Here is a 13,228-nt window from a genome sequence, read left to right on the forward strand (position 1 = left end):
ACCAGTTCCTAATAAAGATTTATTTAAGCGCGAAGAAATTAAAAGATATTAAGGTACAATCAATTATAACACAACTTAAACGAGATTATAGAGGAATATCGGGTATCACAGATAAAAACAATTCTAAAACGATGGTAGTACAAGCACACCTAAACATGAAAACAAGGTATTATATTGAGACATCTCCATACTGAAGGGACCACTTCTCATAAGCGACCAGGCTCTGGGGCGATACACTTCTCCTGATACGTTTCAAAGATTCCAAAAAGTCACCCATAGTTATATGCCTCAATGAGTTTGGATCCATCTCTTTTACCTGTTCCGGTTGAAGTTCTAAGAAAACACACTGTCAGAATTGAATATAAGCGCGTAACTGGTTGTTAAATTAGACAACAAAAATTAGGCAATAATGTTAATTAAGTCTTTTTCAGTAATAGGTCCCAGCAAGCTAAAGTGAATAATAAGGTTTCAAACTGTCTGCCCTTAATGACTGGAGTTCCATATTAGGGGCATTGTTTTAATCAATCAATGTTTTAAATTTTTTCGGAATCATCTGTATGCGAATGAGACTGAAATATACTATGCTCATATATACAATAGCAATAAATAATATAAAATAGATTTTGTTTCATCAAAGCATATGTTGGAATTTGATTCTACAAAATCTATCATCATTCTATTCGGAAACAAAAGTGGTGTTAACGAGATATCAAAAGATGTCTTCATTAACTATTAATAATATATGCTCTGGTTTATGGGAACCACTAAAAGTGTAAGCCTAGTAACTTAAGTTTTCCACCCATATACCATTCTTAAAAGATCTTATCTTTCTTTAAAAGCCTTCTATTCCCACATGCAATACCTTGATCGCAACATTAAAAAAGAAATTTGCGACTCTATTATATTATCTTATTTTAATCATTATAACATTCTGTAGGCACCGCGCCTAGACAGTTGACATTTCTATAGAATTCAGAATGTGTAGAATTCGTGCATTAGATTTATTTTGGGTATGAAAAGACAGAGTGTGATAACCCACAAGTTTCAAAAAATTGATTGGCATTGGAAAATTGCTTTCTAATCTGTTATTTTATGAAATTAAACACGGGTATCCTCCTTACTTATATAACAAAATTACTTTTTCAAACTGATGTGTATCACCTAAATTTCAGGAAAAGCGCATTAACAATATATAAATATAAAAACCAATTTTTAAAATAAATGTTTCTACATAATATTTGTACTGATTGATTTTTTACTTTTGAAAAGAATCTTCAAAAATCTTTGTTGGATGGCCCATGGTTAGTTTATTTTTACAGTTGCCTTATGTAGTGGCAAAAATATGTTCCATTTTTTTCTCTTTTATGATCTTTCCCCTTTTTCCTGTAGTAATTCTCATTGCAGCTATTGAAATTATTGAAGAAAACTGCCATATATTAATTATTTTTAGTACATTTTGTTGAAATGAGTTTTGGTAGTGTAGTCCGAATTTTTAAATTGGCACTAACAATGAAGTTAGGCAACCTCTATACCACACTCTTGTTTCTTTGTAATCAACTAACTTGTTCTTCTAACGAATAAAATGTAAAATCCCCTATGTTAATTTGCCTTGGGAGTCTGGATAGACAACAGAACTGGTCTTTCAAAAGAATCTGATACACCGGCGTTTATTTATCGTACTTATGTTTTTTGTACTCTATATTTGGACGATAAACACTAAATGTTATTATTATTATTATTACATATAAGGGCTTACCCCTTATAGGACCTAAGGCTGCGTCTTTCGCCAATGCTGTAAGATCGCTCGCTGAATATCCTTCCGTTAAAGTGGCTAGCCGTTTAAGCTCTGGCTGGGTTAGGCTGCAACCCTGCTTTGAGAGCAATTTTTTCAGTAGTTTGACCCGGGTCTCCAGATTTGGTAGGGTTACGTATACTCTCTTTGTAAATCTTCTCAGCGCAGCCTCGTCCAGCTCTTGTGGTCGATTCGTCGCTGCCATTATTATCACCTGGTACAATAAAAATCAAAATAATAAGTAATAAGACCGTATTGCCAATTAAATGATATCAGATGATGCCATTATTGACAAAAAGTTACAATCAACCAACCCTCTCGCTTTCCGGGTTGCTGGGTAACCCGTCAAATTCCACAAGGAATTCGGTTTTTAGGCGGCGACTGGCCTCGTGCTCATTAGTCGATCGTTCCGACAGTAGCGAATCGACCTCGTCGATAAATATTATAGAGGGTTGCAGTTCTCGGGCAATGGCGAACAATGCCCTCACCATTTTTTCTCCATCCCCGACGTATTTGGAAGTTAGACTGGCGGCGCTTATAGAGAAAAATGTCGCCTGAAAGGATCAGCTTTTCAGTTCGATTTTTTCTTACTTTTCAATTAACTTACACCTACATGGGTGTAGTACTTAAAAAGAATTTGTTTATGTTACTGTGAAAAAGTAAGATGATTGATGAGTCGAGAGGGCCACTCATACTTTTTGACCACAACAGATTCAAAATCAAAGACGGAAGAAACAAAAGCAAAGTCCAGTCAGCGCAGTTGTGCAGTTACATCAGGTATGGTCACCTAATCAAAAATGATCCGTATGTCTTTATGTCTTAGCCTGACGCGGCTTTTCACACATATTTCAAAACTGACAAACAAAATTCCTGGGTCAATTTACGGCATCCAGTAATAAACTAGATAAAGATGTCATGCTATGACGTACCTACACAATTGCTCTGACTGGATTTTAGCAATTTTCTTAAACCTCCTTGATGATAGCTTTGTACTACACAATAGTTTTACTTACACAGAGGAAAAAAAATATATCTTTAGAACAAATTATCAAGAAGTTTGGAAAGTAGTGCTCCTAAAGCCAACTTAACTTTTGACAGATTGTTGAGAGAATCTAACTTAACTCTGACAAAAGCAGTCGAATTTTGAAGAGCAACAGAAGCAAGCAAGTCCCAGTTGAAGGTTCTGCAAAGCAAACTGGCAGTAAATGTAATTAAACATGATAAAAGTGCTGATAGAAGAAAACAGTCAGATGTTGCACATCAGCTGAAGCAAAATTTTTGCAAATTCTGTAGACACAAACACAAATTCAATGACAAGAAATGTCAATAAATGTCAATACAAAGCAAGCGCTGGCAAACCTTCAGGTCTAAACATATAAGTAAAGTTTTCAACAGACTTTTAAAATGTTGCTGTTTCTGATGGACCTATGCAGCTACATTTCTACCATATTCCATATAAATTCCGTATAAGTGTATTTTTTGTAAATAAATTGACAGTTTTATGTTATTTATATTTTGAAATAAATATATATTATTACTACGTAAATCAGTTCAAATGAAAATATTCCTCTGGTACCTTAGTTACTTTCTACCAGCTTATCTTATTATTTAAATTTCCTCTATTTTATCACAAACTATACCAATGAATACATACATACCTGACATTCGTTCGCGACAGCCCTTGCTAATAACGTTTTTCCGTTGCCAGGAGGTCCAAATAGAAGCAGCCCCCTAGCAGGGGTGCGCAGGCCTGTAAAAAGTTCGGGGCGCAAAGATGGCAGTATAACCATTTCCTGTAAGGCTTGCTTTGCTCTTTCTTGGCCGACAATGTCGTCCCACTGAATTGGCGGGCCACCTTCCACAATCTCATCCAAAATACATTGTGCCAACTTAGGATCTACCCCTCTTAGTGCCGGCACCCTCTTTGTAGGTTTCACTACAAAATCTATGTATATCTATTCAAATATTATAAAAGTTAATGGTTTTTACCTGTGCTGTTACTGCCACTCAGCTTCCTTGCAGGTGATCCCGAATTTCCTGGGATTGAAAACTGTTTTTTGATGGTTGGTGGGGTAGATGAAGTCTTATTGAATGGTCTCACGGGCTGAATTGGAGCAGAACGGGAACCCATAGATCGTGGCAAGGTCTGGCTCTTCGAGAGAGGGACATTTGTGGGGCGTCTGCTGGCCACTGTCAACTTCCTTCCTGAAGCTAATAATACAAATTATTGAAATATTAGTTTTGTGTTTTATGAGTACATCAAAATTTAAAAAAAGAAAATCTATTATTTTTTGAGCTTGTGGAACCAGAATACATTTTTTTTTATTTAGCAAGGAAGACAAGGAGATAAGGATAGATTTGTTAAAAGTTAGTTATTTAGATTTCCAATATAATATTTATATAGGCTGATTTTTTGCTTTAAAATTGTGAACCACCAAAATTTAAATTACCAAAAAATTGTTAAAATTGTGATGCTGCACTTTCAAAATAAATGCACAAAAAAAATTAGTACCAGTCACAAAAAATTATACCTGATGAGTCAGGAACATTTACTTTGTATGTGGGTATGTTACTAGTTAAGCTTAACTTAGGAGTAGATTTTGATTGAATATCCATTTGTCCCAGCCTACACTGACTTTCTACAAATAAAATAAAATGAAAACATTAAAATCAAAATAAAACAGACAGTCAGGTACATCAGAAACCTGAAATTTATGGGCATGCTGAGATAAACCAACCAACCTAAAAATTGTAAACGATCCTTAGCCATGGCCAAATTAGTTTTCATTTTCTCATGCAGGCGTTGTGCTCTCTCCCACACTTCCCCTTTTCCACCCCAACATTGTACTGCTATTCCAAGCTCCAGTTCAGTAATTCCCTTTCGGTAGAGCTCGATAGCTAAATCCTTTTGCCCTAATAACAAAAAATATATAATATATCTAAATATATTATTACATATATTTTAACCTTCATTCTCTTCATCAATCTTCAACGCTTTGGAAATATACTCAAACGCCCTTCTATGATGGTGTTTCTGCTTGGCCAAAAGCGGATCTCCAGGGCCAGGCCCCACAGCCCTCACTTGAGCCATCTCCGTAATTTCTTCAACCAAAATGTATTTATTGGGCTCCGTTTCTTCCGAAACCGTAGGTTCGTGACAAGTATAAATAATGTAACTAGACGAACGACAATAAATAAAACGCAAAATTATGAATATTTGATACAACAAAGAACGTAAAATTGTGAACAGAAATATGACGGGAAACGAGACTATGTACAAATTCCTCTTGTGCACGGAATCGCGCGTGTGCGAGCCGAACATCACATCCCCGTCCGCATCGGCATCAGTTTTTCGGGATTTTTTGCTAGGAGATTTGCTGTTTTGAATTTTTCGTACCATTCGGAGGTCATTTGCGATTATTTTGACGTTTAGACAAAGCATTCAATTTGGTAAGTGATTGTTCCTCCTTTAATGAAAAAGGAACTTAAACTATTATATTTCATAAGGAAGAAGAAATTCTAATTAACCAAACGATTTTTGTAAAATTTTAATTTACTTTTAAAGTTCTCCAATGTTTAAAATGTTTTAGGAAAATCTGCAAAAATGGCCGAGAAAGTTGCCGGTAGTAGCCACCGGTATGTTTTTATTCTAGTGCATACCCTACTCTTATTTTGAATCTAGAATGATACCTATTGTTTGCAGATTCAGCTGGCTGTTTTTAACAGCGGTCGTATTTTTGGCGGTATTAACTAGGTTTTACAAAATTCACGAACCTGATCATGTGTGGTAAGAAATACTACAGAGCGTGATAAATTACGTTACATGTCAATGTAACATTTCATATATTTTTAGTTGGGATGAAACACACTTTGGAAAAATGGGAAGTTGGTACATTAACCGAACTTTCTTCTTTGATGTTCATCCTCCACTAGGAAAGGTAGTTGTTTTTTAAGGCAAAAAAGATGTGATTCATTGAATACAAATTGTAGATGTTAATAGGCTTGTCAGGATATCTGACTGGATATGATGGTACATTTGCTTTTGACAAGCCAGGCGACAAGTACCAGAACACTAGCTACTTGGGAATGAGGATGTTTTGCGCTAGTTTGGGTGCATCCATAGTCCCAATGGCCTACTTAACAGTCAATGAAATGACTAAGAGACCCACAGCTGCCCTATTTTCTTCTTTGTTACTATTGTTTGGTAATTATGATTGGGTTTATTTTTGTTTTATTAATTATTATTATTTTATTATTATTTATTATTTAGATGTGGGTCTCATAACATTAACACAATATATATTACTTGACCCTATCTTGCTTTGCTTCATGATGGGCTCCATTCTTGGAGCAGTTAAGGTTTCTTACGGATGTTGCAAGGAGTTTTCTGCCAAGTGGTGGATATGGCTGATCTTCACAGGTGTAATGTTGGCATGCTGCACTTCAGTTAAGTTTGTGGGGTTGTTTGTTGTAGTCTTAGTTGGTTTAATGACTGTAGCCGACTTGTGGAATATTTTGGGAGATTTATCAGTACCTGTTGTAAGTGTGTATGTTTTATAAGAAGCTTTACAGTTATTGAATTATTTTGCAGATTCATACTGTCAAACATTTGCTGGCACGGGCATTGTGCCTGATTGTATTACCAATTTGCCTTTATGTGATATTTTTCTACATTCATCTTTCAGTTCTAAATAGAAGGTAAATCATTGAAATTTTCTCTGCAAAAGTAGTTAGATCTATTATGATGATACTTTCAGTGGAAATGGTGATGGATTTTATAGCTCATCATTCCAGTCCCAATTAATTGGGAACAGTTTATACAATGCAAGCATGCCTCGACAAGTGGCTTATGGGTCTGTGATCACCCTGAAAAACCATCGAACTGGGGGTGGATACTTGCATTCTCATTATCATTTATATCCTGAAGGGGTTGGCGCCAGACAACAACAGGTATTTAACCAACTAACCAGGTTGTACAAAATATTATGACTCCTATTTTAGATAACAACCTATACCCACAAAGATGATAATAACAAGTGGTTGGTAAAAAGGTATAATATGGATAAAACTGAAGATGTTGTGATTGTGAGGAGTGGTGATTTAGTAAGGTTAGAACATGTGTCAACAAAGCGCAACCTGCACTCACATAAAGAGCAGGCTCCAGTTACCAAGAAACATTACCAAGTGACAGGGTATGGGGAAAATGGAACTGGCGATGCTAATGATGTGTGGAAAATTTTAGTAATTGGTATTTTTGGTTTATTTGGTTATTTGGTTATTCCAACAAATATTGCTTAGGTGCTACTGATGGTGTTGAAGTAACTGCAGTTACAAGCAAGCTAAAGTTTGTGCACTATTTACAATCATGTGTTTTAACAACTAGTGGCAAGCAGTTGCCAAAGTGGGCATATGAACAGCAAGAAGTGTCTTGCAGTGCCAATCTTAGGGACCCGAATGGTTGGTGGAATGTTGAAGAAAATATTTTTGAACGATGTAAGTATTGATTCCATTCTAGAGACAATTTAAAACAGATTTTATAATGAGCTAGAAGGCAGATATGTTCTAAAATCTACTATAATGTGTTAGCTATTAAAATACAATTTTTTAACCAGTGTTATAATGCCTACTTTAGTTCAGTATATTTATTTAAGGTTTTTTAAAAATATCAAATAAATACCTTCATCCAAACCTCATTTTGCATGATTAAAAAATGTGTTTTAAACTCTGTGAATCATTATAATTGACTTATTTTGAATTTACTTTTTAAAAATTTTAGTACCCAGCGTAAATTTCAAAGTTTATGCGCCAAGCTTCTTTGAACGTTTCTTAGAGTCCCATGCCGTTATGTTTCAAGGAAACGCGGGTTTGAAGCCGAAAGAAGGCGAAGTTACATCGCGGCCTTGGCAATGGCCCCTAAACTACAGGGTAAGTAGGATTATCCCAATACCCTCCATTATTGATAAATTGTGTTTTCTTTCAGGGACAATTTTTTTCTGGATCGTCCTACCGTATATATTTATTGGGTAATCCAGTGATTTGGTGGTGCAACTTAGGGTTCATACTGATCTTTTTGAGTGTCTTCTTAACTAATGCAGTTAAAAGGCAAAGGGGCTACATTAAAACATTTTCTGGTAAGCAGTGATTAGTTAATTGAAAATTAGTAGCAAAAAAATTAAGACACATATATGATTCATTTCTATACATTGCTTTGCGACTTCGCAACTACATAAAAAATTAGAAAATTAGTAGAGGAATTTGTAAAATAAATGCAAACAGTGGCCACTGCCAACTTAACTATTTCCAAGTTTCTTACAAATTAAGGTCTACAAATTGGTAAAAACTGAGATTGTATGCTTTATAGATCTGGATAGGGGCAGAGTCAAGGCAGCTGCTTGGCTATTTTTAGGTTGGCTACTACATTATATACCATTCTGGGCTATGGGCAGAGTCCTATATTTTCATCACTACTTCCCGGCATTGCTGTTTAGTTCTATGATAACAGGTTAGTTTAAATCTGTACTCAAAAAATAACCAAATTGAGGTTTATTTTGTTTAGGTATAACCACAGACTACTTGTTGGAAAAGATCTGTTTGGTTTTTAAAGACAGGGTGTCTAAAACAGTCTACCACACACTAATAGGCACCATTCTGTCAATAATGGTGTATAGTTTCCACCTTTTTTCACCATTGGCCTATGGAATGAAAGGTCCCATATCAACAGAACATAACTCTTCAATGCACGGATTAAAATGGTTAGATAGTTGGGAATTTTAACTGTAGATAATTATTGTTAAGGGAATTAAGCAACTGTATTTTATGATAATTAAAGTGAATCTCAATATCTAGTAAGTTTAAGTATTATATTGAATATTATATAGTTATTTTCTATTACAATAATGCATGATATTTTTTTGAACAAAATTTACAAATAAATATTTTATAACATACATATAATTTAGAATTTTGTTTCAACCAAACCTGATTTACTGACTCAAACTACTCTCATTTATCTGTCATAAATTACCTGCAAAATTGCCCAACCACAATGACAAATTACTTATAACTGACATATTTCCTACGTCCTTAGTATTTGAATGTGGAATTTACATGCAGGTAAACTTTGCACTTCAGCAGTAATCAAGCAATGGATGTTTAAATTGGCAAGACTTCCTCTGATGAGACCACAAGTAAATGCAATGTAAGGAGGTGCTACTTCCAAGTACTGCTTGCTGTTTGACATCTTATTCAGAATACGAAAGTTATTGTCTTGCAAAACATATACACCCTGATGATTAGTTCTTAAGTTGTCTATTTGCTTTTTATAGATTGCCGACCAAAAGTCAGTACAAATAAATTTCATGGTGTCTAGTTCCTCTTTAAATCTGGTCATTTCCTTGGTTAGTCTCTCAATTAACCTGTATCCCACTGAAAACCCCACGTATTCCAGAGTTGACAAGTCTTCATCCTAAAACACAAAGCTATTTACTAATTTGTCAAAGAAACTTCCACAGGCTATGGTAATCGTTTTTACAAAACTTCTGGATTCCTCCTGCGTCGGTTTTTGTTGAAGCGAACTTGCTAACGTTTCGCCAATCATCCCGTTGACTTCTTCAGATCTTGACTGAAACTGCTCAAGCTCTAAAGAAGCCAACAGGATGATTGGCGAAACGTTAGCAAGTTCAACTCAACAAAAACTGACGGAAGAGGAATCCAGAAGTTTTGTAAACGCTATATTTACTAACCAATTACCGTAGGACTATTTACCTTTCCTTCTTTATTTTTGCTATTGGACTCTAAAACGTAATTCACTATCTCGGAGTGCAACAAATCAAAAACCACTTCATCCGCCATGTCACTGACTAAGTTAATTATACGTTTCACAAACACTGTTGGGCGAGACTACTAAGATCATTTGCCCATTGCCGACTTCCGTCGAGGATTTTCGCTTATGGTCAATGACCAACACAACGAAGAAGAAAAATAAGCAAAATTTGCTCAGCTAGCAAAAAACAGTTTTGACCGATACCATAAAAAACCGGCATTCCCCCGGACCATCCGGGCCCATCCGGCCTCCATACCGGCGTGAACGGTTAAAACAACGGGGCCGGCGGAACTTTTACACTTAAAACAAACACCAAACACTGCCGAAACAGAGTCACACAAATTGAAGACCGATACTAAAGGTTTTTCGAACGAATACAGCGGATTCTGCTAGGAGCGAACGGAGGTTAAACCGCCGCGTGCAATGCTCCACCACAGAATTTGTCACTGAGTACTAAGTTTGAAGGATTCTGTATTCTGTACCTATGTTGTTCTTGCTTTATTTTTACTATGGGCTACAACCAGGAACGTTAAACAAAACCTGCCCGCAGAAAAAAACCGCTCTAATATAGAAAGAACCAGCAGTTTGGGACGATTTGAGCTAGCGGTTTTTGTTTGTGACAGTTTTAAAACTAAATAAACCTGAACGTAACGTAACTTTCTGAGTAAATGGACAAGAAGTTTTTTTCAAAATAACGAATAGATGTTTGCAAAACTTTCTGCCTTAGTGGACATTGGGTTTTCACTAAACACTGACCAGCTGGTTAACTTGCCTGCCGAAATGAAATCATATAACCAGTAGTCACCGACATATCTTTAGCAGGGATATCAAAATTATAAGTAACCAAAACTAACCAACCCTAACAAAAAAAAAAGAACAGAATATAAATTTTCAAGTTTGGACGTCAGCCTAAAGTTTGGGAGGTTTATTTTTAGCGTATAAGGAAAGTTATTTGCTTTTAAGAATGGGAGTTATAAATGCGACTTCTATTAATGCTGCATCTGAATCACAGATGGTGCAGACATTCATCAAGGAGTTGAAGTTGGAAATAAAACTGCTAAGATTTACACAGAGATGTCGCCAGTAATTATGAGTTACTTAGGTTATTGAAATATCAACTTGATACTAATCAAACGTTCGAAACATTTTACCAAACAACAATAAATATAGAAATTTAATGAAACGATCAAAATGTAATCACAATTGTCTCCAATATAATTGGCAAAGCAATTTATTTTGTTAAAGGAATAATTTCAGTTTTATTAAAAATCTTATAAACAAAAGACATTTTTGTATTAACCAGATTTGCTAATTGTATGCAAGACGTGTCGCTGTGTTAAATAAAAATAGCGCAGGACCCTCCGAATATGGTCTCTCCTTACCTAGCTACTACACCTTACCATCCCTTCAAACGTAAACGTATCCCGTCTAATCCTACCTGTCGAGATCTATCCAGCTAAGTGCACTTCATAGTCAAATCACTCTGATCAAATCCCCTCGCTGTTTGATGAAACAACATTGACGATAATATGATTTACCCCTCCCGAAATGGACCACAGAGTTTTTTTTAACCTTAAGGTTAACTTTTAGAAGTCCATTTCATCAGTGTCAATACGTCTGTGGCACACTGAAGTATTAACAAAATAACACTGACCGAAAATCAAAAAAACTCCGGTATACCAAGTTTCAATAAAATTGCAGGCAATATTCTGAAATACGTGACTATTCTCGGGATTTTTGACTAACCCTGTGCAATGTAGATATCTGTAAAATATTGGGATCTGTGGAAAGCAAAACTGACGTACTGAAGCGACGCTTTCCGCACTCTAGATCGGTGTATAATTAGCTATTTTACAGAATGGAGTAGAAAAAAGAACTTACACCATTATGCATATAACGTCATATGATTTTTTTTTAAAGAAGTAGTAACTCTCGTGTTATAATTCAGTCAGAGCCGTCGTGTAGTTACGTCACGTATAATGACGTAATAAAATATGATCCCTATATCGGGAGGAACCAGTTTTTTTTGTCATGTATAATTTGTTTATTATTTTCATTAATTTTATCAAGATTACTAAGTTATTCAGGTTCAGAGTAAAAAATGATTATTATTTTTTTATTTTGTTTCATTTTGCTTGTGGACACATTTTAATACCTATGATTCCACGGCCGGTCAACTTACGTTTTTCTTATTACACTGCGTTTTTAAAGGTTAGTTTGCATCAGAAGTACATAGTATGATCATTTTTTTTTTTTTTTTTTAGGACCAAATAATACAGCGTGTTTCATTTAATGTTTGGACTATGTCTCGAAAATGATTTGTCTAAAGACTTTGTTGACTACGCCAATGGATTCCATTAAAAACATCTATCTATGGCAGTTTTTACTTTTTTTCCAGGTGGCATAATTTTGTTTGCGGCATTCAAAGTTTCACGACACAGAGTCGTAAAGTTCTATCTCTGCTAGTTACCGGATCACAAGCATTTTGAGATACATATTTAGGTAAATACTGTATTTTAAGTAATTTTTGAAAGAATACTTTCGAAAAATACATACTGTTTTTTTCTGGCCAATAAAATTTTTCAAAACTTTAGAAATATATTTGGGTTTCCTAAGTATATCATTTGTATGGGCTTTTAAAAAAGATTAGAATAAAATTTTATTTTGCACAAATATTTAAGGAAAATATTTTTTCATAAGTTTATTGAATTCGAAAGGTCACGGTTCGATCGGAATACATAGTAAAACGAGCTCGTTTGGATGGCCCATTGAGCGCTAGAAGGGCGCCGAGTGACGGAAGAGTTTATGAATGAATAAAATATGCCTGTACGCTTAGAATAATATTCGGCGCAAACGATTCAACAGGTCGCCGCTTATAATGTATATCATGCCGCGGTCAATATTTTTGTTCCGACGTCCGTATCATCTGACAAATGGACATTACTGTTTCGATTGTAGTTCTGTATGCGATGACGTCACGTCGCATACGTCACGAACTGGGCTTTGCATAGAGTTCAAACGGTTGAATATGTCGCGAAATAACTCGATTAAAAAATTTTGAAAATATTTATTTATCTATTTCAAAAAGATTTATTTAATACGACTTAAAACACTCCTAGATCGTTGAAGTGGGACGGCGTGGAAAAAAGATCTTAGTCTTGTCTGAATCATATTATTTGAGTTGTATACTAACCTCTTGTTTATTTTTAAAATTTTAAATAAAATTAAATGCAAATGTATTTTAATATATATTATGTTCAAATTATACTAGGGGGTAGGGGCTCCCGAGAGTGTTTTGATAAATTTGACATTTTAAAATGACGTAACACTTTGCGCGCGCAATAGGGACTAAAAAAATATGTTAAAACGAAGGTATGACAACACCAAAGTCGTATTCATGAGATTGATTCGCGTATTTCTTGATAAATCGTATTTTTGGCTTTTTTAGTAAAGCGCCATCTACCAAGGATTAATAAGAAAGCTGTAATATAAAATGGGGGTTTATATTTGAGATTTCATAGCAAAGCAAAGCAAGCTCAAATACCAATTTATTATATCTATTAAAAAAGTCAACATTTTTAAAATTACTATTATATTATTATTGTTAAATTTTA

At 34.9% G+C, this 13,228-nt stretch overlaps 3 protein-coding genes across 5 annotated transcripts; 1 reads left to right on the plus strand and 2 right to left on the minus strand.

The window, feature by feature from the left end:
• Nucleotides 1-23: 23 nt before the first annotated feature.
• LOC132700835 (spastin) lies at nt 24-5,233 on the minus strand. 2 transcript variants are annotated; one of them, XM_060668788.1, is made up of 8 exons: nt 4,760-5,233; nt 4,535-4,705; nt 4,324-4,431; nt 3,782-4,003; nt 3,451-3,728; nt 2,107-2,346; nt 1,757-2,006; nt 24-333 (listed from the first exon to the last, which is right to left on the minus strand). In XM_060668788.1, the coding sequence occupies exons 1-8, from the start codon at nt 5,190-5,192 to the stop codon at nt 170-172; spliced, it is 1,866 nt and encodes a 621-aa protein (XP_060524771.1). In that variant the 5' UTR covers nt 5,193-5,233; the 3' UTR covers nt 24-169. The 2 variants fall into 2 exon arrangements, with proteins under 2 accessions (XP_060524771.1, XP_060525585.1); XM_060669602.1 differs by lacking the exon at nt 4,324-4,431.
• LOC132699609 (protein O-mannosyl-transferase 2) lies at nt 5,164-8,634 on the plus strand. Of its 2 annotated transcripts, XM_060667580.1 has the most exons (14): nt 5,164-5,242; nt 5,383-5,428; nt 5,496-5,579; nt 5,646-5,730; nt 5,783-5,996; nt 6,063-6,331; nt 6,384-6,490; nt 6,550-6,742; nt 6,794-7,040; nt 7,091-7,285; nt 7,569-7,717; nt 7,773-7,923; nt 8,154-8,294; nt 8,349-8,634. In XM_060667580.1, exons 2-14 carry the CDS (start codon nt 5,397-5,399, stop codon nt 8,564-8,566), a joined length of 2,085 nt encoding a protein of 694 aa, XP_060523563.1. In that variant the 5' UTR covers nt 5,164-5,242; nt 5,383-5,396; the 3' UTR covers nt 8,567-8,634. The 2 variants fall into 2 exon arrangements, with proteins under 2 accessions (XP_060523563.1, XP_060522792.1); XM_060666809.1 differs by lacking the exon at nt 5,164-5,242 and having other exon boundaries at nt 5,281-5,428.
• A 58-nt stretch (nt 8,635-8,692) lies between these two features.
• On the minus strand, nt 8,693-9,655 carry LOC132703237 (trafficking protein particle complex subunit 6b). The gene is made up of 2 exons (XM_060672766.1): nt 9,557-9,655; nt 8,693-9,257 (listed from the first exon to the last, which is right to left on the minus strand). Exons 1-2 carry the CDS (start codon nt 9,641-9,643, stop codon nt 8,868-8,870), a joined length of 477 nt encoding a protein of 158 aa, XP_060528749.1. The 5' UTR covers nt 9,644-9,655; the 3' UTR covers nt 8,693-8,867.
• Nucleotides 9,656-13,228: the final 3,573 nt, after the last annotated feature.

This window comes from Cylas formicarius, unplaced genomic scaffold, assembly GCF_029955315.1.
Source record: "Cylas formicarius isolate icCylForm1 unplaced genomic scaffold, icCylForm1.1 PGA_scaffold_10__41_contigs__length_53128322, whole genome shotgun sequence".
In the NCBI taxonomy this organism is placed as follows: domain Eukaryota; kingdom Metazoa; phylum Arthropoda; class Insecta; order Coleoptera; family Brentidae; genus Cylas; species Cylas formicarius.

Coding starts and splice junctions, on each gene's coding strand:
- LOC132703237 (XM_060672766.1), bottom strand. CDS start 9,643: ATGGCGGATGAAGTGGTTTTTGATTTGTTGCACTCCGAGATAGTGAAT. Junction 9,258..9,556: donor GCAAAAATAAAGAAGGAAAG/GTAAATAGTCCT, acceptor TTTGTGTTTTAG/GATGAAGACTTGTCAACTCT.
- LOC132700835 (XM_060668788.1), bottom strand. CDS start 5,192: ATGGTACGAAAAATTCAAAACAGCAAATCTCCTAGCAAAAAATCCCGA. Junction 4,432..4,534: donor GGATCGTTTACAATTTTTAG/GTTGGTTGGTTT, acceptor TTTTATTTGTAG/AAAGTCAGTGTAGGCTGGGA. Junction 334..1,756: donor AGCCTTAGGTCCTATAAGGG/GTAAGCCCTTAT, acceptor GTGTTTTCTTAG/AACTTCAACCGGAACAGGTA.
- LOC132699609 (XM_060667580.1), top strand. CDS start 5,397: ATGGCCGAGAAAGTTGCCGGTAGTAGCCACCG. Junction 5,997..6,062: donor TTCTTTGTTACTATTGTTTG/GTAATTATGATT, acceptor TTTATTATTTAG/ATGTGGGTCTCATAACATTA. Junction 7,718..7,772: donor AATGGCCCCTAAACTACAGG/GTAAGTAGGATT, acceptor GTTTTCTTTCAG/GGACAATTTTTTTCTGGATC.